Source organism: Fundulus heteroclitus, chromosome 12, assembly GCF_011125445.2.
Source record: "Fundulus heteroclitus isolate FHET01 chromosome 12, MU-UCD_Fhet_4.1, whole genome shotgun sequence".
In the NCBI taxonomy this organism is placed as follows: Eukaryota; Metazoa; Chordata; class Actinopteri; order Cyprinodontiformes; family Fundulidae; genus Fundulus; species Fundulus heteroclitus.
In genome coordinates this window covers 26294671-26322066 of record NC_046372.1, presented here as the reverse complement: position 1 = coordinate 26322066, position 27396 = coordinate 26294671, and the positions used below count along the sequence as shown (strand labels likewise).

The window sequence follows — 27396 nt, the reverse complement described above, 5'->3', positions numbered from 1 at the left end:
TCCTGCTCACACTCCTGAGAGGAGCGCTAACAGTCGGGGATGTTGTACACTTCTTTTTCTGGGCGATGGGTAGGAGGCAGGAGCAGGACACGTTTTATACCAGGAATCCACATTTTTACAGTTCTGGTCAGAAGTTTACATACCCTCATCATGAGCAAAAACATCCAATTAACCTGCCTTGTTATAATTATAATTTCATGTGTGACTAAGACCGTCGTCTCAGGATTTGTCAGCTTCAACCGTCTGATTGGAGGTTAAGACTTAGACAAACTTTATGCATACAAAACCAAATCATTGCTTACAGCTTACGACAATGTAATAAAATTGCAATTGAAATAAAATAATAATATTACAATATAAAGTGCAGCAGAGATAAGGATGCAACAGTGCAGGAAATTTTTTTTAAAAAGTGTGCAGAAGAATGTTCAACCGTGTTTGTAGTGCAAAGATAATGGTGCAAAAAGGGCATTAATTTGAAAACTTCAATGTTGGCAGTGCAAAAATAATACGGTGCAAAAATGCAGTAAACGTTCAGTTGTGTACTTTTAAATTTAAATGGATTATAAAAGTTCAGCAACGTTGGCAGTGCAAATAATGATGAAAAATGGCCATAAAGTTCAGTTCTGTGCCATAAAGTTCAGTTCTGTGCACGTGTGGTCCAGTTCGGTTAAGGTGTACGTTAAGTAGGCGGTCCGCCATCTTTATTACTCCAGCTACTTTGAGTAGCATCAGTGTTTTGCACACTGAAAAACAGCCCAGAGCATAACGCTAGCACCGCCATGCTGGACGGCTGCTACTGTTTGTCTTAATGTTTGAAAGTCACATTTAACCATTTTCCTTGGTGCCAACAGTAAAGCTCGTTTAAAGTTGCCTTCTTTCTAACGGTCCTTTAGTCTTTTTAAGGAAAGTCCACCAAGCTTTAATAACGCTGAGGCCAAAGCTGCTTTAGTCAAACCAAAACCAGTTCTGATTATTTCCTGGGATCACAGTTTTGTTGACAGATCCAGGGTTTGCCAAATTTCAGTCATCTGACGCAAACTGTGAGATGATTCATAAGTTTAGGAACAAGACATGTTCAGAAATGTATCGGTTATTAAAAGGTGTGCAAAATATTTTTCACTGCAGATTGTTAAACAGGTATTTTATGCTTTGTTTTTTTTCACCTTGATTATTGCTCTTGTCAAATACATCATCAATTAATGTAAAAAAAAAAAAAAACTACCAGTAATTCAGAATAAAGCTGCATGTGTCGCTCTCATGTGGGTTTAGATCAAATGTTGGCAAAATGCACGACAGCCTTTTATGATTAAAAGTTGTAAAGGTGTATTCAGTAAAGCTATTTTTATGTTATAACAAATAAAACACCTTTCACTTTATATACAAAACTATCCTTTAGTATTGATGCATATCATTATGCAATGAGACACGTAGGAGGTACTTTTAATTTACCTAGAGTTAAAACCAAATCAATTCAAATGTTCAGTTAGGTACAGGGCAATGTGTGAATGGAAATCGCTCCCAAATACGATCAAACAACAAAACAATCTGTACGGTTTCAAAACTTCACTCAATAAATATTACCTTCAGAAAAATGTAGATAGCTAATGTTAATTTAATTAAGGAGATACTGTTGTAGGGTTCTTGTTCTTATTCTTTGATATAGATATATTTGGAGAAGCATTTTATTTTAATTATGTTTATTATTATTTTTTATCATAATTTTGGTGATCAATGGCGTAAATTGTAATATATGTATTAAATGTGTAAAAGTCCTGTGCGCATAGTGTGTAATGTGATGTAATAAGTTGTATTGTATCACATGGAAGATTGGAGGACCCCAGGAAAAATAGCTTTTAGCTTATGCTGAAACTAACAGGAATCCAAATAAAAAAACTTCTGCTGTGTGAGGACGTGCAGTGAGAGACAGGAGAGCGACGTGAAAGACGGATAAAATGAGACATGACCGTTCAGACTTTAAAAAATATCCGATACGCATCTGAATTAGCACCATGTGTGGAAGTGGTACTTTTTTGGGGTGAAATGATCGGACTTAGGTCGTTCACACTGCCAAGAAGAAGACTGATATGGGGAAAAAAAATAATAAAATAAAATAAAGAAATATGGATTTGGGACGCATTTCCCTGCAGTTTGACTGGGACCCAAACAATTTTAATTACTACCATTTCTAGTGGGACCTGTTGTAAGATTGTCAAAGTTCCAAACTGCTGAGATATACTAAAATAACTAAAATGTCAAATAAACTCTTTATACTTAATAAAAAAAAATTAAGTGGTTACAGAACTGCCCTCACCAACTGGGTTTTAGTTGCATAATCCCAGTTGTTGAGAGTTAAGAATGTCTCTAAGAAAAGTACCAATGTGCTATTTTGTTTGAATATTTGTAGGATTTGGAAACAATTTTTACATATATTCTGCTTTTTTTGTTTTGTTTATTTCCTGCGTTATTTGTTGTTGCTTTATTTGCTGTATATTTTTTATCCACATTGTTGGTTACTTGTTTGTATTAGGTGTGTTGGATGTCTGGAGAACCTCAACAGAAATAAGCTGTTAGCTTTCCTCTGCTTTTATCCTCGCTGAAGGTACTAAAGTTGGAGCTCAATTGTGCTTTCATCAAATAAATTAAAGTCAGTAGTTACTGAGGGTGTATGTGTATATTTGAGTCTGTGTATATTGCTTTGACTCCAGGTAAACTCAAGAACATATACACAAAAATTTAAACTAGTTTTGTCCCCCACCCTGGAAAGAGAAAAGATCAGAGCATTCACTAAAAGGCCAAAATTAACACGATATTCATCTTCATAATGAAGGTACACCTCCGACCAGCACTGCAGAGAAAAACTGAATGCACAGGAGAAAAAAAAAAAAAGAAGTGATAAATTGCATGGAAACTGAAAAGAAGAGCTTGTCCAAACATTTCATCCTATTACGTGTCAGTTTTTCTAAGCTGCAATGAATAATTCACCATTTAAGGAATTAATGTACATTTCTTTATAATCTTCAGACAATAACATGAGCATCAAATGAAAAACAAAAGTATATTATATATTTATAGATACACACACACACACACAGCACATAGGGACAGCAGGTTTAAGGTGTAAAAAGCAGGGAAAGTAATCAGGGAGTGTGTGAAACGCCGAGGGGCCAGGAGGCCATCTGGAAGTGACTCCCCAGGTGTGGAGCACTTTCACAAAACTGCTCTCAGTTTGCTCCTTTCGCTGCTAACTCTCTATCCAGGCGCTCCCACAGGAGCCTCCTGTTACCATGAGGGGAGTGAAAACAAAATATAAACACAGCGCTCATAAATAGCCGAGCGCTAGTGACAGGCTAAAGCTTCTCTTCGTCCACATGTTAGGACGGTTAGACGAGCTCTTTCACTTCCCGACTCGCTGCGTCTTTAATTAGCCACCAAAGATTTGCCTTTTTCTGTTTTTCATGCAAAGGATTTGCTTTAACTGATGGACTGGATGCCAAACCTTTCTGCCTTAGTTCAGTTTTTTTTTGTAGGCAGGGTTCTGTCGTGTAGTTATGGGTAGTCAATATCCTACAAGCTCGGTTCTTAAAGAAAGAACATTGTTTTAAACCGGAGAGGAAAGCTAAACTGAGCTCTGACTAGATATTAACTCAACTTTGCAGGTAGATTTTCTTTCTGAGGTTTTCTAAAAAAATAAAATAAAAAACAAATAAGTCTATTTTTTTAAGTGGGGATTCTGTGGAGTGGTTATGAGCAAACAGTATCCAAACAAATAACTGACATGGACGACTCAGAACCAATCCAGAGAACCTCACTTCCAAAAACCTTTCTGCAAAAATGTTTAAATAATGGAAACATCTTACATGTTAAGGTTCCAAGCTGTCGACTGTAGTTTCATAATTTAGCAAGTTTTTTTTTTTTAATCAAACACGGGGAAATCTACTACGGATGAGCAAAAGTAAAAATATTTAATTATTCTACAATTATTTTTTTTTAGAGAAATTATTTGTAAAAATCCATTAAAAAAGTTAGAATATTTGTTTTAGCAAATCTGCTCATACTATAATATCACACAGGATCCTATTTTAACAAGACACTGCAGATTGTTACAAATAGACAAAAAAAAACAACATAAAAAAAACCTTTTCTTTAAAGATAGATGCAGTTTTCAAGCAGAGGCTTTTAGGAGAACAACTTACTCGAAAACAATATAGAGTATACAATATACAGTATATTTTTAGCCAAAAGTCGACATAAGACGTCCTGCAAAGAAAAATTACTTTATGAACTAATTTCACTCAGCAGAGAGCGGCTTGCATCTGCTAACATTTTATCTATTTAGACATGGAGTCAGACTAAAAGAAATCTCATTACAGATTGTCTGCTGCTCTGCTTATGGAAAGGAATCAAACAGGTACTGAGGGGTAATATCAGCCAGAAAAAAGAAAATAAAGACCTATTTGCATCAGACTGACATGTGTGTCAGAACTGTTATCTTTAAAAGCCGACTGACTTGGCGGTCGCAAAATCTGTAGTAAAATCTGAGTAATAGGCATGAAAAAGAAGAGTTTATGGGTATAAAATAGAAAGCTCACCTTCCAAACACCGTGTGCTTCCTGTCAAGGTACGGGCAAGAGCGAAACGTGATGAAACTGAGAAAAGAAGATAAAACAGAAATGAAACATGAGATTAGTGCAAAACGTGAGACACTAGTTGATTTTCTGGATCATCTTCAGATTTACCTAAATGTCCCAACTATATAGGCTCAATATGTAGAAGTTTGGTAAATAGTGAAATTTATGAATATTTACTGCACCTCCTCTGGGATTCTTGCAATGGCTTGTTTGTGCATTTTGTCAATAAAAAAAATAATTATATTATTATTAAATATTCTAGTCATATTTAATAAATATGACTAGATATTAGCTCAACTCTACAGTTAATTTTTTTGTTGTTGCCATTTTCTAGTAAGTTCATTTTTTTAAAGTGGGGGTTCTGTAGAGTACTTATGAGCAATCAGTATCCGAACAAATAAGATACTGACTACTCAGTATCAGAATTTGTGGATATTTCATAGAACTTTTTTTTACTCAATCTAGCAAATAATGCTTACATCTTGCAGGCAAAAGATAAAAACTTTCAAAATGAACAGCTCAGTAAACCATAAAAACCTTAAAGAGATGTTTTATTTTCTTAAAAGAGTCAGGCTTTAGCCCATAAACATAAAAAATAAAAATATTTATATTATGTATAATTCTTATATTATGACCTGGTCTGCTCTGTGTGGAGTTTTAAATCAAACAAGAGAAGGAGGGAAAAATAAAAAAAGGTAAATAAGCTAAATATGAGTTTAAAAATGCATTTCTTACAACTGGGATTTGTTGGTGTTGGGACCGGAGTTAGCCATGCTGAGAACCCCCCGGCCGGTGTGAGACAAGTTGGGCCGAAACTCGTCTTTGAAAGGTTTTCCCCAGAAGGACTCGCCACCTGGGAACATGCCGGGTGGATGAAGGAAGGAGAAGACAAAGATAGGAGATGAGATTTGGAAATAACTCTGAGAACAGTTTTATTTGACCATTACAACAGATTCTGACAAACAGCTCAAAATGTGTCAGGAAAGTTGTTGTGTTCATTCAAGCGTTGAAGAGTTACACCTCAGCTCAACGTTTGCTTGAAAGATCAGACTGCCGTGTGGTTTTTAACACTCCTCTCAAACCACGTGACATTTTTCCTCCACTAGGTGAAACTTCAATATTTATTCACAGCACAAACACATTATAAGACGTCACAGCCAGAAAAACAGGAAAGCCCACCGACGCAGATGAGACAAGATGAGTTCTGATTTCATCTGAACTGCATCATCAGCCGTGTTCGTTGGGAGAAATTAAAGCCGCCATCCCATAAATCCAGTGGGAAGGAGCTTTCACCTGCCATTACAGTCGGGAGAAACACTGCACCTTTCTGCAGATATATCAACCCCCAGCGACGCAGGTTTCAATTTGCTCATGCCGTCCTGACCAATTTAATCACCTGCAAGTAAACGAGTTTATGTTCTGCTATCTGCAGCCTTATGAATCATTATGTTGGAGAAAAACACACATGTACTTGTTCTCCATCTGGAAACCTTCACTTCTGCTCATTTATTTTTAAAGATTAGAGAATATATATTCACATTGGTTAACCTGTCCAGAGAAAAATAAATAATAAGTAGCTGCGTTAACACGTCTGTTAAAGACTTAATGAACAAAGTATGAAGCACAGAAAAGTCTGATATAACAGTAGCACAGAAACAAAGCAGTCCCTAATCTTCAACGCGCTGAGAATTAGCAAAAGGTTAGTTTTCATTAATTGTTTGGGGGTGCCCAAGCTCAGTCCGGATGACTACCATCCTGCAATGTTTATGACCCGTATACACAAAGATAAACGAGGTAAATTTACATTAACAATTAAGGAAATATGTGCGTCCACACAGGAAAACACAGAACAACTGAAACAGCTGTAGGTGTTATGCCGGGCCTGTTGGTGGCGCTGTGACACGGTCAAAGAACACCGGGCATGTGGAGACAACTCATGAAGTAAACAGCACCATGACGGGGGAATGAGACACATCTACATGTTCAGCGTGATCTTTATGTGGTTTGGCAGAAGGCACGCCCTGTAGAGGGGGCTCATTAGACAGGAAGTGTCTGAAGACGCAACCATCAGCCATAATGAAGCGGCAACGCAGGGCGACGCCATCTTTGTTGTTTGTCAGAGGCTCGTGGGAGTGAAGGGGCGTTCACATTAAGCCTGAATGTGTCAGACTTATATAATATCCCTATGCCAAGCGAGGCCACAGAGGCAATTCTAGAGCTTAAAGCTAGCTTTATACTCTCTGCATAGACCAGGGGGTGAGTTTATTGGCCAAGTTTATATGGACAAATAAGGATTTTGATCTGCATAAAAGCCTGTAACACAGTCAGTTTTTATTTGGTCAAGCAAAAAAACAAAACAAAAAGTGAACCTTTATTTAAAAAAGATCCCTATGGGCTTTACAGACATGCTGCCCTCCCATATAAGTCATTCTGTATGCTACTACATCTCTAGCCCTTTTATTTCTTTTTAGCTGTCAAACACACCAACATGATCGTTTACATTACTGCGCACAGCCATTTTGGAAGTGTAATGGAACAGTTTCTTCTCTTTTTATTGCATTTCCACTGGTTTTGTTGAGTACTGCCCCCTGTGGTTTTAGTTAATACTGCATCTACGTCTGAGTCAAGTATAAACGTCCACAGCGCTTAATGCACTGAGCATTAGGTTGCAGGACAGTAGATAGGTCTCTAGGACTGGAGTTGGGTAACACTGTTTTAGACGTACAGCCCTCAGCTAAAATTAGAGAACAAAATTAGTATTCCTTTTGTGCGTGGACTCAAAAATAAAGAACAGAGATCAAATTAAATATCTAACCTTTAAATCAGCTGCAGAGAATAGGCAAGGCCAGTTTATTTATAAAGCACTTTTCAGTAAAAAAAATGATTCAAAGAGCTGAATACAGAACCTGCTTGTAATACTGATCTAAAACTAAATTAAAATAACTAAAACAACAAAGACGTCAGAAAATTGCATCACCATGTAAAAACATGGCCAATTCATTCCAACACTTAGCAACTCGCTTAACGTCACTATTGGTCATTTGGGTTTGATCGAGGATCGTAATGCGTCACGTTTTCTAAAACTCGACTGGGAAACAGGGATTAATATCACAACTACTGCAAATAGATTATAAGATATCTTCAGATAATACAGTACAATTAACCAATGTTAGATTAATTCACTGAAACAACTAATAGACAAGAAGCTGAAATGTTATGGTTAAAGACATGGGTACAAAAATGACCCGATTATATGTAAAAAATGTAAAGTTGGAATAAAGTGGAACAAAATATGGGTTCAAACTGACATGAAAATAGAGAAATAGTCCTGAAAATTGAGCCATTGAACGGTGATTTAAATATAAATCTGTCTGCCTCTTCAATTGTCCGCTCACTCTGCAGCTGGAATACCTAAAATGTTCCCACTGTGGCACAATAAATGATATTTCTATTCCATTATATACCTTCTGCAAAGTGAGATTAGCAAGGCAAGACCCAATATTCCTGAGTCACCATGACTTTTTTTGGTAACTAAAGGGGATGAACAGAAATGTGTAAAGTTGTAGTTTAAACTTTCTACCAGGCAGTGGCAAATAATCTGTATTTATTCTCTTTATTACACGTCCAGAGACGTATGATGCACTGTTGTTTAATGAAAACGGTGTTCACTGTTGGCACAAAGAGCCACGTTGAGAGCCTTGGGCTGGGAATCATTATCCAGACTGACTTCATTATTAAGGATCGTCATGATGAGAATACAGGAACACGCTCTGCAGGAGATTATTGGCTCCCGACCGGGACAGAGGATCTGCTTCCCTGTGGCGTGGTCTCACCAGCTGGTGTACATGAAATCAGCCTACATGCGAATCTATAGCTACAAATATCCATATACACTCTGTATTTATTTACACCAGCATAAAACACACAAATAAGTGCTGGGAGACTTCTGCAGCCAACAGGCTTTCCTGGTGACCTTCCTGCATAATTTATCAACAAAGTGACATTTTAACAGACTATGACAGGGTCATGAAATGAAGAAGAGGGAGAGGAAATAACATATAAAGTGTTATGCTTATGGACTGTTTATGATTGTTCCCTGAGACGCGTCTGCTGATGAACATGAAAACGTGTCAGCATGTGCTTCTTGTTCCAAGCTTGGATGTTGAGTCACGCGCTTCATTTACATGTCGGAGTTAAAAACTCGTCTGTTTCTCCAAAGCATCTGGTCCTGCAGGGTTTCACGTGAATAAGGCTCTACTGCGCCGACGCTACAGCAAATGGTTTGTAAGTAACTTTTCTTCCAATTTGTGCAACAAAGAGGGGTTCACAGTAAAGGTGTTTCAGAAACTGTCCTTGATATTCACACTAAATAATCTGCCTAAGAAGAACAGAGCAGTCCCTGCATATGTGTGATCTGATTGTTCTGAAGGAGACTCAAGGAGACTACAGCTCTTCCTCAAGTATTCATAAAGACACTCTTTACTAATCGATTTACTTCTATAGGCAATGCATTGCACTTTTTTTTTTTTTTTTTTACTGTTTTGTTTTTGGAGGGGGGGGTGTATCATTGTAAGAAATGGGCAGGTCACAAACACACCAAACCTTTCAGATCTGCGTGTGTAACGGAAATTAGACCAGAAAACATTAATTATAATTATTAATTATTATGTGTTGGTCTAAAATACTTCCCAGCTGCTGGGGCTGGTTGGGTCAAAGTCAGACAATTTCACCAACGGCTTATGCAACGCTTCCTAAATGTTTTCTACATATATGAAGCCTTTAGGCTTAAAAGTTTCTTTTGTGACAAAGCTTCTAGTCAGAGTGGCTCATGTTACCCTGAGCTACCTCTATAGTTATGCTGCTATAGGCTTAGGCTGCTGGAGGACATCAGGGTCTATTTCTCTCTCTCTGCTGAGTTCTCCTACTGCTCTCCAATCTGCATTGTTTGTTGTTATTTCAGCTTTTAACTTTTTGTTCTCTTTACGTATTAAGTATTACATATGTCGGTGTCACCTCATGACCACTGAATTCATTTGTCCAAAACTATCATTAATGAATGGTTAGAATTTGTTCAAGCTTACTAGGAAAAGACAGATGGTCCCAAAAACTTAACGTTAAAGGTCAGGATCACCAGAGCACCTAGGTGTCGTTACGGACTCAATGCAATTTACTACCAAATAAATCAGTTTTCTGTCATCTTAAAAACATTGCAAGGAATATATAGTTCCTGTCAAAATGGAACAACGATCTAGTGCATGCTTCTAGTTTCTGAAATTTAGATTATTGTTAGAGGACATAACCTGCGTCTGTAAAATGACATGATCCATTTTTCAACATCAGGAACAAGGATCGTATCACAGTAATCTAAAGTCTCTGCTCAGGCTCCCTGTAAATGAAACACTTTATTTTTTTGGTAAAGTAGAGGATGGCTTTAACCCTAAATACATGTCAGCGTTGTACGTAGACGCCTCAGGCCATCAGAGACCTCTTCAGTCAGTTTTCCCAGGAGCAAAAGTAAACAAAGGAAGGCAGCATTAGTCGTTACGGTCCTCAGCTCTAGAAAAAAAACGCCTAAAACCTGAGATGTGCAGAAACTATTAACTTCCTTAAATCACAACTGATTTAAAGATTAATTGAATCTCTTGGCTATTTGAATTTCATTTGCACTGTTTTTTCTTATGTCATTCTTTTAATAATGGGGATTTTTTTATCTCTATTCCACCATATATACGATTTTGAATTACGATGTCTATAAAATGTTTATGAGCGCAGCAGTAAAAGATGTTTATTAAGTCAGGTGAAGGTTTATTAATGTTTGTTAAGTCAGGTGAAGGATATGGATAAGGTCGAAACTGAAACATCAAAATGTCTGTGCAACAACATGAGCCTTTTCCTGTTATTTTACAAAGTCTATAAGCTCAGGCTTTTGTTTTTTTACATAGTTGTCTCGATGTTTTAGCTGGCATTGGTTTGTCATCATAAGTGCGTAAATAAAACCAGTGAATACTTTCACCGGTGTGTTTCTGGCCAGAAGTCACACCCCTACACGGTCGTACCTGATGCAACATGTTCTGGTTCTGAGCAGTGGGGTCTGTTTAAAAGCACTTTCGTGTCTTTTCTTAGTTAAATTAAGAGACTTGTCCTGTTTTTCATTTTTTTAATTGTGAAAATGACCTGAATCTTCCTCAATAAGATAAAAAAAATAACGAGGAAATCTGTTCGTCTGAGCACATCAGGTTGTCCTTTAGAGAATTGAAAATGTTGTCATCGGTTTTTTTTTTAATCCTGACTGAATCACCCAGAAAACAGGTGAGCTCATCACATCTGGAGTGACGTATTATTAATGTTTCTGTGCAGCACATCCTTTCTATAAACGTCAGAAAAACAATCTGAATTTTCTCTTTAACCACATTACAAAGATATGACCTGGATCATTTTACACTGAATAACGATAACTTAAAAATACAGTTTTGACAAAATTAACACTTATTGGGGAAACACAAAAGGGAACATGTTCACGACTATACTGGCAGTAAATCCACCTCACCTGAGCACAAAAACTTTAATATATGGATTTATCAGCTTTTAACTTTTTGTTCTCTGTAATGTTCTCTCCATAGAAGGTATACCTGGTCTGGTATTCTGTTAACTGTGACATCATCAGGGAAAGCAGATCATCCTCTATTACCATCTACCATAGTAAGTACACCTGGGTCAATGTGAGCTTCTGAGCTTTCTGTGTCTCTGCTCTGTCTTCTCTAACATAGAAAGTACTCCTGGGTCAATGTGAGCTTCTGTGCTTTCTGTGTCTCTGCTCTGTCTTCTCTAACATAGAAAGTACTCCTGGGTCAATGTGAGCTTCTGAGCTTTCTGTGTCTCTGCTCTGTCTTCTCTAACATAGAAAGTACTCCTGGGTCAATGTGAGCTTCTGTGCTTTCTGTGTCTCTGCTCTGTCTTCTCTAACATAGAAAGTACTCCTGGGTCAATGTGAGCTTCTGTGCTTTCTGTGTCTCTGCTCTGTCTTCTCTAACATAGAAAGTACTCCTGGGTCAATGTGAGCTTCTGAGCTTTCTGTGTCTCTGCTCTGTCTTCTCTAACATAGAAAGTACTCCTGGGTCAATGTGAGCTTCTGAGCTTTCTGTGTCTCTGCTCTGTCTTCTCTAAGCCCCAGTGGGTGGAGACAGATGAGCGTTCACACTGAGCCTGGTTCTGGTTCTGCTGGAGGTTCTCCTCCCTGTTAAAGGGGAGTTTTCCTCTCCACTGTCGCTTCATGCATGCTCAGTATGAGGGATTGCTGCAAAGCCATCAACAATGCAGACGACTGTCCACTGTGGCTCTACGCTCTTTCAGGAGGAGTGAATGCTGCTTGGAGAGACTTGATGCAACCTGCTGGGTTTCCTTAGAGAGGAAACTTTCTCACCAACCTGGAGGATCTGATGGAGTCTGACTTTGGAAAGAGACTTGGGATGACGTGCATCAGGAACTGGAGCTATATAAATATAATTTAATTGAATTTATCCCAACTGGACTGAATTATTGTCTTAAAAAACACGGTTTATATAAAGAAAAGTTGGATTCTTAGACCTCCCCAAAACATTGCTAAAATCTTTTCTGGTGTCATTTTTGTGACGCTGAGACAGTATCGCCTCTTCTGCTGAGATGAATCTATGGTTAAGACAACTAATGTCAGCAGGTCAAAACTCAGGGACAGATCACAAAAAATCTAATCGCTGACAGTTGGATCCAATTAATTTTTTCCCTAAAGAACCCGTATTACATTATGTTTCCACTGTCCCCGTTTGGGGCCAGAGGATTTTTATCGCTGATTAAAATCAAGTAAACCGTGTGACCTCCTGCTGCCAGGCAGTTAATGTAGCTACGTATAACTTTTATGGCGTAGGCAGATTATATCAAATCAGCTTCCAATTGGCTATACAAAGAATCCCCCCCCCCCCTTGTGTGGTGGTTGTGGGGTTGGTGAGGCGAAATGTTTGAAGTGGTGGCAGAGCGAAGCAACCAGCAGCACCAAATTAAAAGCACAACACCTCAAATAAATCAAACACTCAAACAGCTTTGGGTGGGATGGAAACAGAAAGGTCAGTCATTAAATCGGATGGAGCCCGCCAACGAGAAGTCCTCTGTGGGAAACCACAGCCTACACAGGAACACTGATTATATTACCTACCCCTCAAACACAAACACATGTTCGCTTCTTCTATTCGCACTGATCCTCCCCGTTCATCACAGACAGTGAAAGGACTTCTTTAAGAAGCGAGAGATCTGTCAGCCCCGAGTGTGTCGGCACAAAGTTCATAGACGTTATCTTTAGTTTAAGAAAACAAGCGAACAAGTAACGTCTATGTTAACATATATAAAGGAATACTATGCCCAGGCCAAAATCCACAACAGTGCATGTTGTGGGACCGCTAGTCCTCGTTTAACAAGCCGGTTAAAGCTCAGCTGTCGGGCTGTGTGCACATATTGTTCAGCGCAGACGAGGAGGAGGATTTTACCCACAGGCCAGAAATTCTGCACCTTCATAAATCTGCCACGACGAACGCATTCAGCAAGTCCAGAGACACAAAGCCCACTTTGTCGCTGCAGACCGACGGCAGGAAACGAACTGTATGTGGTCTAGCAGTCAATTACACTCGGCTGCCTTTTGAAGGGCTTCTTTAAAAAACAGGAAAATTACACCACATGCTGAATGATTGGTTGTTCACTCCGCCCCCGTTCTGTGGTCAACCCGCAGGCCTGCTCTATTCACATCATCACTCCCATTTTCTTTTAATGCATGTACTCCCATATTCATTCCAGCAGTATTTTTAGAAACACTCCTGACTTTGCTGTTTTGACGCAAGGTTCCAAAAAAAGAAAGAAACTATTAAATATTCAACAGAAAACTTATATAACTTTTATTTTAGTTAGAGAGCAGGGCTCATCTTACCTGTGCCTGTACCAGTAGGGTCCCCTCCTTGAATCTGGAGACAAAAACAAACTATTAGGGTTACCTGCACATGCTGATCAAACAGCTTTGATAAATACGATGACATCCTAAATAAAACTCCATATTGGTGTCATTGTTTAGAATGAATCTACAATTACAGATTTTCCTCTGTACAAGATAAATTAAACTTATACAAATTCAACTTAGACAAATTAGGCTTTCATAATGTTAGTTTTAGGGTTTTACAAATCATTTACAGATTTTGCACTAAAGAGAGGAAAACAGACGTTCATCTAACCTGCAGTCAGGGTCCATGTAATCATTAATAGCAGAGTGGGGCTTTACCAGGGAAAAGGCCCGTATTGTTCATTGTCAGCTCAACATGCCCAACCTACTTCTGCAGATCTGTGGATTTCTTTAGACTTTTTTTTTTTTTTAAAGAACTGGCCATTATTGGCCACATGTGCTGCTGTGGAGAAACGTTTGAAGCAATAGCCTCAGTAATGTTTCTTTTTACCCTGAGGCAAAATCTTTGCAGGTCAGCGTGGACTTGTTTGCAACTTTGCCGTTAGCCATGCGCCTTAATGATACAGTGTGTAACCGATTTGGTTTTTAATTAACAAAAATCCACCATTGCTTTTATAAATACATATTCTGGCAAAGTCTGATAACATCACATCAAAAATAAAAGCGTTCTCATGACTTAGAATTAGTCGTTTATAAATACATAGGTCCACTGGGAGGCGGCATGTTGCCTCGCTGTTTCTGATTTCAGAGGCCAAACTGTCAGCCATACACGTTTTAACTGTTTTCTATATGAAGACACGCCGTCTGTGGAGGAGGAGTATAAACAAGCAAAGACAACAGTAGATCATTCTATTTGCTGTTTTCTGTTGAAATGGAGGACCATCCATACTCTTTGCCCAGCGAGAGGGAAGAGAAAATAACCAAGAAAAGAAAAAGTAGTGAAAGCAGGGAAAAAACTAGAGTCTATATCGGCGCAGCTATTATTACCAGGTGGAGATAATTCATGAGGGAATGGTGATTTAAAACGGATGCAGAGGTTGCAGCTTTCTGCTGGACATCCGGTCAGTTAATTCAATATAACAGTGAAGTTTATTTTTGCTGTTATGTTAGAAACAGGACAGCGTGGTCCAGCTATTCTGGCCTCCAGGCAGGCAGAGATGGTTCAGTTGTTCGGCTCCCTCTCCCTCTAGTATGTGTGTCCGCGTAGAGGTGGAGGAACATTAGCCGTTCACAGTCTGTAGTGCAGCAGCAACACCGGGTCTCTACTTGTGTTTATAGTCACTTATATTAGAGCCCAACTAAGCGAATGCTTGTAATTCATTTAGCGCACAACTAGATGGTGCGCCAGTGTGAAAATCTTACACACTGGTGCTTTAATTGGTTTATAACACGAGCAAAATTCTTTATACAAATATTCAAATGCTTTTTGCACAGATTATACCTTAGTATTTTGTTCTTTACGGAGCAACCAGTACAACAAGCTGATATCATCTGGTTGATTATTTGGCTGCAATAGGCTGTAGTTTGTCCCCTAACAGACGGCATCTAGGCGACAGAGCTGCAGGAAGGTTGTGCGTCCCACATTTTGGTCGATCGTACAGATCCAGCACCAGCGGCACTCGCCAAACAGGAAGAGCAGCAAAGTAGAGCCAGAAAGTATGTTCAGTTTTACAATATGCACAGTTGAATTCAAACACAAGGGGAGTAAATATTGATAAATGTTAGAGCTGTAAACACAACTAAACACTTACAGGTATGAGGACAGACTTTGTAGTTAGAGCGGTATTAAGGATTAGGGCCGGACAATAATTCAATAACAATAAATCAGTCCATACACATGGATAAAAGAAAAAGTTTCAGTAAAAAGTTCAATAGAAGAGCAGTTTTCCTAACATATGCCTTCTAACCTATCGTGTAGATTTATACTACACTCTCTACATCCTCCCAGCCAATCACAGACCCAGGAACGTGCCGTCACCAAGCTCCGCCCCCTTCAAAGAGTTCAGAGAGAACAGATTCTTTTTTTCTTTTTTAAAAACTTACAGTTTTGGTAAACTGTTGGTTAAATAAAGGGCTGAGTTTGAATTCAGTGTTTGTTCTTTATCTAAAACTAGACAATTAAGCAACAACAAAAAAAGGCCAGGGCTGCGCTTATGTTTTCAGATTTTTCATAATTATCGCTAGAAGAAATTATCAATATGCTTTTTTTCTATACCGTCCAGCCCTATTAGGGATGTACATACTTCAGTCAGATTTTATCTTCAGTGCCATCTACTGTTTAAAATAAGGACCGCAGCATCTCAACTGTGCCTCATCTAAAGTTTAAAAGCCTAAGAGACTTTTCTTTTGGGCCTAATGTCTGCAGGGACGGCTGCTGCATAAAGGTACGACCCCGGCAGAGCACCTTTGCTCAGAGTGACGGTTTCCACACCATCGATCATCTGTGGCGTTTTCCATACAGGTGTATTTTTAATACAAGGGAAGAAAGTCAGACCCCATTTTAAGCCAGCTGACAAGCAGTGTGCAGCAACTGCAGAGCGGTAGAAAAGATGAAAAGAAAATGCTAATATGAAACCACAACTTTCTTTAAACTTTAGTTGGTACACCTGAATACCAACACCTGCCCAAAGCTAATTAAGCTATCAATTAATGTCACGTTGGATTTTCAGTGATCTGTGTTTTCTTCTTCGTTATTTGGGTCTTCCAGTCATTGCTCCTAATAAAAAAGGACAGAAAAATAAGTTTTAACATTTGAGTTTCCTACTCGATGCGCCCTGTCGACATTTACCAAAGTTTGTTTGCAGGAAAATGTGGAATACTCCCTTTGAGTTTGGGCGGGTACCTTTATGCCCCCAAACTGTGGCAATGGGTTGAGCTTCATGGTTTGTGGGTTCGACTCCAGGTCCCCCTTGTCACATGTCGATGTGCCCCTGGGCAAGGCACTTAACCCCCAGTTGCCTACCGAGCTGCGTATCGGTGAATGAATGTGTGCGTCAGTGAGAGCGACTGGGTGAATGTGGCTCTAGTGAGCAACGCTTTGAGTGGTCAGCATGACTGGAAAAGCGCTCTACAAGGTCAGTGCATTTAACATTTCAAGCATTCTGCATTATGTTTTCTCTGCAGGCTTTAATGCTGAATTCAACTGTGATCTGGTCAATGACCCACATTCACAGGAGGAATAACGTCAGAGGAGTAAACACGGACGCTACACCCGTCAATCCTGAAGTTATTGTGCAATCAAGCCGACTAAAGTTCAACGCCTGCCACTTCCCGCTTCCTTAGGCACACAACCGAGTCAGTAACGCTCAATGACGTGAAAGCCGGATGAAAGGAGACATCACCGTTCAGGCTCAGGTCCCTCTCAAAGTCCTCAGACATGTATGTGATTAAAGATTCTTTTTATATATTCAAATTGGAGAGGTCTTCATTTAGAGCAAAGAAGAACCAAAGTAAAATTCCTGAAGGTGGCTTGGTATTTATTTCAGGACAGTTTCGACAGGTGCTGTCCCAAATCAGATATGGAGGGACGATGTGGGCCACTTTGCAGTATGCAGCGAGTCAAGGTGACAGTAGGGTGGACAGAAGGCTGGAGCCTCGTCTCCTGTAATGCGGGTGCTGCTCCGGTCTGTCGTAGTGCAGTGAGAACAGAGTCAAAAATCGATTTACTGGGCCGGCCATGTTCTGGTCCTCATTTGTGATCGTAAAATATGGATCATGACTGAAAAACATGATCCGCTTCCCCCACAATGCTTTCTCAGAATCATGGTGAGAGATGGTTGGGACATCTGATCTAGAGGCCTTTTGGGCATGTTCCAGTAGAAGCACATCCCGACCAGCAGGGGGGGGGCAACACGTTGTGGTGAGAAGGTATTTTCTTCCTGACAGATTGATGCAGCTTCAGCTTTTTTTGTCACATTTAAACGTTTACGGTCACCAAATATCTTTAATAGCAGAGAAAGATAACCTGAGTAAATGCCAAAAGCAGCTTTCTTATGACGGCTTCATCCTCAAGGCTGCTCATGCATTTCAGATCTTCTAATTTTGAGCTAAAAACCATCAAATACCCCAAAAGAAGCTGCTTAGTATACTTAAAAATCCCCACCTACTGGTGTTTTACAACAAAGAACCAGGCTTCAGTCCACCACAATGTGACGCTTTGAAAACATTTGTCTGTGTGGCCTCTGGACTCATGAATAAACTATTGGCGGCGTGGATGAAAAGCACCAGGCACGAGGAAAAAAGCCCAGATGTCCACTTGAGAGACATCTGAATTTTAGGAGCGGCAGCTTTGAACGGCCGATCAGAGGAAATCAATTTCAGTTTCTGGGTCTGAGTCGCTTCAGATGGAGAATGAGCGAAAAAAAAAAAAGGCAATCCTAAAATCGACAAAACAAAAATACTACATTAAACACCCAAGATTGAACAGTGGTGAAAACCTGTTTTCACTCGAAGGTCGTCAGTTTGGAGTGGAGTTTCCTCTGTAGAGGTACCGTATTCTTCGGACTATAAGGAGCATTAAATATTCTTCCTATTGTCTAATATCCCTCCTCCACATCCACAGCTCTCTATCCGTCTCTGTGGGGAGGACAGAGTAGCTGGACTACACTGCCCTGTTTCTAACATAAGGCCAAAATAAACTTTTAAATTTAATTAACTTACTAGGTTTATTGTTGCTAGCACGTACTCCAGGCTGCCTTACATGAATGCACTTCTAGTTTAGACATTACAGTCAGGCAGTCTGGTAGACAGCTCAGGGGTCCTCAGGTAGTGACACAGTGTACCGTAATGCTCCTAATATCCATTGAGCTTTGTTGCTAACCAAAGTCATACTTACACATTTTAACAGATTATTGAGCACATTGTACCACATAAAATCAGCCAGTAAGCACAACGTTGATGATAGATAAGGCTCACGATCAATTCAAGGATAAAGTGCGCCTTATAGTCCAAAACATACGGTACATCATTTCATTAAGGCTTAGTGGACTTTGCTTAAGCTCACCACACTATTTTACGCAGGTTGTGGTTTTGACTTTGACCAGGTCATTTCAAAGCCGTGAACATATTTGTTTTTAGCCATTCTGTTGTAGATTAGCTGCTGTGTTCGGGATCATCGTCATGTCGATGACCCCGTGGTTTTTAAATCTGAGCGCTTCCAGAGAAAATGTGCGCTGCTGTGCTGTAGTGGGCCAGTAGAGAAGCAACAAAACATTACAGCTTTACCCAAAAAAAGGTTGTGTCCACATGTCACAAGGTTTATTCTTATTTTTTTGGTGGCCCTTTTGGCCTTTATTGATAGTAGGCTGACAGGAAATAGGGTTGAGAGAGAAAGAGAAACACGCGGCAAATGTCCACAGGCTGCGACTGACGCCTCCCTTCTTGGGTCGCTCTACCTCTGCGCCGCCACAGCGCCCAAAGGTTTCTTTTTAGAAAGGTAGCTTTGAAAGCATACAGTCCAGAAACAGAATGTTCTTAAGTGGCTGAGTGGTTGGGACAATAAGTAATAATAAAGAAAGTGTCCTGAAAATGAGAGATAACTAATATATATCCAACTTTCAGCTAAAGAATGACGAAAATATTTTTGCTTAATTTATGCAGCTCTAAGTGGAAACCATAAAACATGTTCTAAAATAACTAGATTCTTATGAAGTGTGTGAAACAACGTTTGGCGGGGCCGTAAAAAGACTTACCATGAAGTTCCGGATGGACCTGTGGAAGACCGTCCCGTCATAGTAGCCTTTTTTACACAGACGGACGAAGTTCTCCCCAGCTTTGGGAACCTGGAAGAAACAATGTCCATCAGTGAGAATTTATCCACTCTAATCGACTCTCTGCTGGCCAATAAAAGCAGCCGGTTCATAATGTTGATGCAGTTAAGTCAGTTAAGAGCTATGAAATAAGCGGGAACCGTAAAAATGGATCTAAACAGCACTGATAGAAACGGCTGCTCGGTTCCCTTCACGTGTAAAATTAAAGACGTTTGTCTGCTTTCTACCACCTAGAAATAAAAAAGCAACAAAAAATATTTCTGGTGTTGCTTTATTTTTTCTTTCAATATTTATCAACATAAATAGGTCCCATTTTATCACATATTAATGTTAATAGGCTAATATTTTGTGAAAATGGACCTGAAGCCTTGGAAGGTTTATATTGTCGACCATTAAATTTATCTAGTTGTATCATTTTTTGTCCTCTTTCACCTTTTCCTTCCCCCCGCCTCTTCTACCTTCTTATTTTAGAGTCCATATAACATGAAATATTCACAGCATAAATTATAATAAAGCTTCTTGCATATATAAATCAAGTGTAGCACTACAGCGAAAGCGATAAGGCTCCACTTGTGAAAGTAAATCTGTTGGGCTCTTTTTGGCATTAAGACAATTCTTATTGCTACATTGCCAGCATTCAAAGCACTGTAAAATGAATAAATAAATAAAATAAAAAAAATTGTTCTTCCAAACATCCAGATGTTCTTGACAACTTTAAGGTTTCTTAAAATTTTCCTTAATACTTGTTCAACTCTTCTGAAAGTCTTTCACCATTTTCATAAATCCAAGCTACATATTTCTGATCATAACTTGTCCAGTTTGTGAAAGCCACTTATATCACAGATAACTTAAAAAATAAACAGTCTAAATTAGTTTTTGTTGGGTTTTTTTTGTATTTTGTCCGGGCCGGTTTCAGACACAAATTAGTATTTTAGCACCAGATAAATGAGGTCTAAACATCCACATGCTCATGAACGAGGTCCCGTATCTGGATGACTTTCAGATGCTGTTCATCTGCTAAAGAAATGATGTTTAGGGTCTAAAACATCTAATTTTGCTCTCCACCAGTCAACAAACGCACATAATGAGACGTGGTCAGCAACAAGGACCGGCCTTTAAAAAGTGGCACAAACCTTCAGATTCACTGAGAACTTTTTTTTTTATTTAATCAAAACCACTTTAAAATGATATAAAAGAGTCCAGCTGCTTGTAAAGAGTGTTTTAAAACTTTTGCGACGTGTCGTATTTTGATCAAATCAAGACGCACTGTCCCATCTTCCACCCTGTCGCTGCTGAACTAAAGCGATGAGAACGTCGTGCAGAGTTGGGGATGAAGTTGAGTTCATGCGTTGCCTGAAGCAGCGTCGCATGTCTGCGTGACAAAGCCTGGTGAGAAGCTGCGTTCTGCTGGTGGAGAAAATACAGAGACGTCTGGAGTACTGGGTCATAAAAGCCTCCAGGCTTCCGTGTGAATCACGAGCGACGCAGACAGAAGCTGGTTCTGACTGAGCGGCTCTGAAACGACGCAGCGTTTGTTCTGCTGAGAACGAGGCGCGGCCCGGACTCTGATGCTGAACATTTCCTCGGGTTATTAACGTCAGGAACCTTGAGGAACGTTTCTCTTTTTGCCTTTTGGCAACAACAGATGACAGTTTCCTAGAATCACCAAATGCTCTCGTCCAATTTCTTGAAATGTGTTTCTGGGTTTATTTCTATTGACATCAAAACAATTCTCACTGGACCTCGGTGCTCTGTGCCGTTTACTCACCATTATTTTCATGAATCAGCAGGTTGTCAATGCACCAGAGCTTTCTATGTTAATGCAAAAAGAAATGTCTACAGTGCAAACAGGGAACTAAGAATAAGTAAAATCTTCTTGAAATGAGTGTATTTGCCCTTGATTTTGGCAAATTAGGATTAAGATTATCTACCAATGGAATATGATGTTTGCACTTAAAATGGGAATAAGTGCAGTATATCTTATTTTAGGGATAAAAATACTCATTCCATAAGTAGATCTTATTTATCTGCTCAGATTAAGGTCATATACACACATTTCAAGAAAGTTTTACTTACTTTTAGCTCCCTTTTTGCAGTGTCCTACTTTATTAATAACGCTTACCTGTGGAATTGAAATGGGCCAAATGCAGAGTGTGACTGAGTTTAGGCCATTTTGCAAAGAGGAACAGACGAATATTTCACGCTCTAGATTTGCAAAGCTGGTAGACAATTTGCTGGATGATGCATTTTAACATAATTATCGTGATAAATCCTGACATTGTCAGAGCTTTTACAAATAATATGATACTAGAATAATAATGCAAGTATATCCTCTCCAAATACCACCTCAGGACACCGGTGTACCGTACTGAAACCTTTTGTTATCCAGTCTCAGAGAGAGGAGAGGGAAACATAAGGGGGGGGAGCAAGCACGCACGGATACGCAAATTATCAATGTTATTTTAATTAGCCATCTGATTACAATTGATTATGTAATTAATTGATTTATCGTTCATCGTTACAGACCTATTTAGGAGTCCAGCAGCTTTAATCGCAGATAATTGTGATCCTGAAAAGTATTTGCGTAAGCCTTGGTTGCTTCGAACAACAAGGAATTTCTCTTTGGCTCCACTTTAGCTCTCAATGAAGACAGTTTAAGTACAATATACAAAATATATTTCTCCTTTTCTTTATTGTAAACATTACAAAAAGGTGCTGACATGGGTCGTCTGACTGTTAAGTGATCATCAGATTGACAGCCTGGGAGGGTTCTGGTTTTAGTAATCAGCGCTCAGCAGCGCTGACCTGAAGGGAAAAGTCCAAACCGTGTGTGTGCAGGATGTGTGGGGTCTCCAGAGATGTTAGCCGCCCTTTTCCTGAACCTAGACTACGTCCTGGATGACGGGACAATCAGCCGCGAGGATCCTCTCTGCAGACCTGATAGATCGCTGTAGTTTGGACCCGTCCTGTGTTGTGGACGATCCAAACCACCCGTGGCTGGACCAACACCGACTAACTATTAGAATTTTCAACGAAAGATGAGAAAAATACTTTATATTTTTTTGGTAATCACATAAGTTTTATTTCATGAAGAGCGCCCTAAAAATGTAACGGGTCAATATTGTTGCTTGATATCTCGTGTGGCTGAGCCTGCTGTCCTTCACACTTCACCCAGCCTGGGAAAAGTCAGGGACGGCGCTCCATAAAGGCGCAGGCAGCTTTGGGCTCTGGGTCTGTGTGACAGAGACGCTGCCGCTCATTAACAGCAGGAGGAAAACAGAAATCTGCAAATCACACGTGAAAACCACCGGGGAGGAGGGTGGGGTGGAGGAGAATGTGGGGCAAATACTGCAGGTCGCCTCTAACCCTGATTGTTCTGACAACTCAGAGACCAATAACAACGCAGCACATGGTCGGCTCGGTTAGCGGGGCAGAAATCATTCATGGAGTCTATTTCAGACTCCTTGAAGGTAGGTAGGGCACAACATAACACATAACACAACATACTTGATGTTGCTAAGTCAACGGCGGACTTCCTGTTTGCGGTAAGGCGTATTGTATCACTTCCTGTTGTTGCTGTGTGAACGACGGAGCTCTGCTCCAGGCTCTCTCGCTTTTTATCTTTAAACCTCTTTGTTGTAACATCTGTTTCCAAACATAAGCACTTTTAAAACATTGTCTGTGGCTGCTCATCACGTTTGGGAACTCCTCGTGTTTCACACGGTTTGTTCTTTGGCGTGATAATAGGGCGTTAGCCTAGCTTTAGCCTAGCGTTAGCCTAGCGCTAGCCAAGCCTTAGCCTCATAATGGCTTCTCCGTCCCTGACTAAGTCTCCTATCTCCTGCTCTCTGTGTCAGATGTTCAGTTATTCCTCTGCCTCCTTTAGTGATGATGGTACATGTAATAAATGTAGTGTTTTTGTAGCTTTGGAGGCGAGGGTGTCAGAATTGGAGACCCGGCTCCGTGCTGTTGAAAAACCAGCTGATAGCCGCTCTTTTGCTAGCGCGGAGCCGCATAGAGTAACTTCACGTAGCGAACCTAAAGCAGTAGCACCCGAGCAGCCTGGTAACCAGGCTGGCTGGGTGACAGTTCGTAGGAAGCATAGCTCTAGATTTCAGCCCCCAGATCACCACCAACCCATCTGCGTTTCTAATAAATTTTCCCCTCTGAGCGACAATCTCGCCGAGGAGCCGACCTTAATTATTGGCAGCTCCATAATAAGAAATGTGGCACCAAAGAAACCAGGGACCATAGTTAAATGCCTACCAGGGGCCAGAACAGGCGACATAGAATCCTACCTAAAACTACTGGCTAAGGATAAGCGTAAATACCGCAAAATTGTTATTCACGCTGGCGGTAATGACACCCGGTCACGCCGATCAGAGGTCACCAAAGTTGGTGTTGCTTCGGTTTGTGAGTTTGCTAAAACTATGTCGGACTCTGTAATTTTCTCTGGTCCCCTGCCTGATCTGACCAGTGATGACATGTTTAGCCGCATGTCATCATTCAACCGCTGGTTGTCTAGGTGGTGTCCAGAAAACGACGTGGGCTACATTGATAACTGGAGAACTTTCTGGGGAAAACCTGGTCTGATCCGGAGAGACGGCATCCATCCTACTTTGGAGGGTGCAGCTCTTCTTTCTAGAAATCTGGCCGGATTTATTAGTCCTCCTAAATGCTGACAACCCAGGGTCCAGACCAGGAAGCAGAGCCGTAGTTTAACACACCTCTCTGCAGCTTCTGTACTGTTACCCATCCATTATCCTATTGAGACGGTGTCTTTCCCACGGCCAAAACTTAACAGATCAAAAACTTATCTAAAAGGAACAAATCTTAACCTAATAAAAATCAATATGGTTCACCTTGAACCTAAAAATAAAATAATAAAATGTGGTCTATTAAATATAAGGTCTCTCCCTCCAAAGACTTTGTTAGTTAATGAATTGATTTCTGATAATCAGATTGATTTGTTTTGTCTCACAGAAACCTGGCTACAAGAGGACTACGTTAGTATAAATGAGTCAACCCCCTCCAGTTATTCAAATTTCCACATTCCCAGATCTGTGGGAAGAGGAGGAGGAGTGGCAACTATCTTTCAGTCTGATTTATTAATTAGTCCCAGGCCAACTAATAATTACAGTTCTTTTGAACATTTAACCCTCAGTTTCCCTCATCCAAACTGCAAAGCAATAAAACCTCTTCTGTTTGTTGTTTTGTATCGTCCACCAGGCCCTTACACTCAGTTTTTGGATGAGTTGTCAGATTTCTTATCTGATTTGGTGTTAAATACTGATAAGGTTATTATAGTGGGTGATTTTAACATCCATGTTGACACTGAATGTGATAACCTTAGTGTAGCCTTTAAAACTATCCTAGATTCAATTGGTTTTGCTCAAAATGTGCATGAACCGACGCACTCTCGGCTCCATACTTTAGACCTTGTGCTGACATATGGCATTGTTTGTTTAGAATTAACAGTATTTCCTCACAACCCTGTCCTGTCTGATCATTTTTTAATAACATTTGAGTTTAATCTAACTGAATTCTCCACCCCCAAAAGAGGGTTCCATTATAGTAGATTTTTATCGGATAATGCTGTATCAAAACTTAAAGAGTCTGTTCCCTTCTTAATATCCTCAGTATTGCAGAAATGCCCTGTAGATGGCAGCATTGCTGTTTCTTCCCATTCACAAATCGATACCTTTGCTAACAATGTGACTTCCTCATTGCGTTCTGCATTAGACAATGTAGCTCCCTTGAAAAAGAAGGTGATTATTCACAGGAAGCTGGCTCCTTGGTTTAATTCAGAGCTGCGTTCCTTGAAGCACAATGTTAGGAAATTGGAGAGAAAATGGCGCTCTACACACCAAGAGGAATCCTACTTAATCTGGAGGGACAGACTATTGTTGTATAACAAGACCCTCCGCAGAGTTAAAGCAGCATATTTTTCATCATTAATTGAAGAGAATAAAAATAATCCTAGATTTCTCTTTAGTACAGTTGCCAAACTTACCCAGAGCCACAGCTCTGTTGATCCATCCATTCCCTTAGCTCTCAGTAGTAATGATTTTATGGGATTCTTCATAAATAAAATTGATGCCATTAAAAATAAAATAATTGGCATCCTCCCAAACATGATTACCTCGTCCTCAGTAAGTGAGGCAGCATTGGAGGAATCTTTAGAATCTGCGCAGTGTCTGAACTGTTTAGAAGCAGTAGAGCTTTCTGAGCTATCTAAAATTTTAGCTTCATCTAAACCTTCTACCTGTATGTTAGACCCAATCCCAACCAAGTTGTTTAAGGACATATTCCCTTTGATCAGTGGCACTATTTTAGACATGATTAATCTATCCTTAGTAAATGGATATGTACCACAGGTTTTGAAAGTAGCTGTTATTAAACCTTTACTTAAGAAACCTTCTCTTGATCAAGATGAGTTAGTAAATTACAGACCTATATCTAATCTTCTTTTCTTATCTAAAATTCTTGAGAAAGTAGTTGCTAATCAACTTTGTGAACATTTACAAAGTAATGACCTACTTGAGGAGTTTCAGTCAGGCTTCAGAGCTCATCATAGCACTGAAACAGCTCTGGTGAAGGTCACTAATGATATTCTCATGGCCTCAGATAATGGACTTGTGTCTATACTTGTCCTGTTAGATCTCAGTGCTGCGTTTGATACAGTTGATCACAATATTCTCCTACAAAGACTTGAGCATACTGTAGGGATTAATGGGGAAAGCATTAGGCTGGTTTAAATCTCATCTGTCAGACAGATTCCAATTTGTTCATGTTAATAATAAATCTTCCTCAAACTCTAGGGTCACCTGTGGAGTACCACAGGGTTCAGTCCTTGGACCAATTCTCTTTACTATATATATGCTTCCGATTGGCAAAATTATCAGACAGCATGGGATTAATTTCCACTGTTATGCTGATGATACTCAGCTATATTTATCCATAAATCCTGATGAATCCAATCAATTACTTCGACTGCAGTCATGTCTTGATCACATCAAAAGCTGGATGACTTTAAATTTCCTGCATCTAAATTCTGACAAGACCGAAGTTTTAATCTTTGGGCCAGAGTCCTCAAAAAATAAACTTCTTAACGAATCACTTAATCTGGGTGGCATTAGCCTGGCCTCTGGTAATAAAGTAAAAAATCTTGGTGTTATTTTTGACCAAGACATGTCATTTAAATCCCATATTAAACAGGTTTCCAGAGTTTCCTTTTTTCACCTCCGGAATATCGCCAAAATTAGAAACATTCTGTCCAGGAGTGATGCTGAAAAACTGGTCCATGCATTTGTTACTTCAAGGCTGGACTATTGTAATTCTTTACTATCAGGAAGTCCACAAAATGCAGTTCGAAGTCTTCAGCTGATCCAAAATGCTGCAGCAAGAGTTCTGATGAAAATCAACAAGAGGGATCATATTTCTCCAATTTTAGCTTCCCTTCATTGGCTTCCTGTTAAATCAAGAATAGAATTTAAAATTCTTCTTCTAACGTATAAAGCCCTTCATAATCAAACTCCATCATATATCAGAGCTCTGATTACCCCGTATGTTCCTAACAGAGCACTTCGCTCTCAGACCGCAGGTCTGCTGGTGGTTCCTAGAGTCTCTAAAAGTAGAATGGGAGGCAGATCCTTTAGCTATCAGGCTCCTCTCCTGTGGAACCAACTCCCAGTTTTGGTCCGTGAGGCAGACACCCTGTCTACTTTTAAGACTAGGCTTAAAACTTTTCTTTTTGACAAAAATTATAACTAGTGACTCATGTTACTCTCAGTTACCTTTATAGTTTTACTGCTATAGGCTTAGGTTACTGGAGTATATCAGGACCTAATTTTCTCACTATATTGAGTTCTACTGTTCTTCAATTATGCATTATGTGTTGTCATTTCTGCTTTAACTTTCTGTTCTCTCTCTTTTCTCTTCATAGTAGGTACACCTGGTCTGGCGTTCTGTTAACTGTGACATCATCCAGAGAAGACGGATCACCCGCTACTACCATCTAATGTAG

General features: G+C 39.7%; 1 protein-coding gene across 1 annotated transcript in view; it reads right to left on the bottom strand.

Annotated features, from left to right (window-relative positions):
- ppil2 (peptidylprolyl isomerase (cyclophilin)-like 2) overlaps window positions 1-27396 on the bottom strand; it is a 55675-nt gene that overhangs the window by 3901 nt on the left and 24378 nt on the right. Inside the window, exons 13-16 of the mRNA XM_036144362.1 lie at window positions 19293-19382; window positions 13576-13609; window positions 5364-5481; window positions 4590-4646 (exon numbers count right to left, since the gene is read on the bottom strand). Of these exons, the coding sequence (XP_036000255.1) occupies window positions 4590-4646; window positions 5364-5481; window positions 13576-13609; window positions 19293-19382 (299 nt within the window). The remainder of the gene's footprint in view (window positions 1-4589; window positions 4647-5363; window positions 5482-13575; window positions 13610-19292; window positions 19383-27396) is intronic.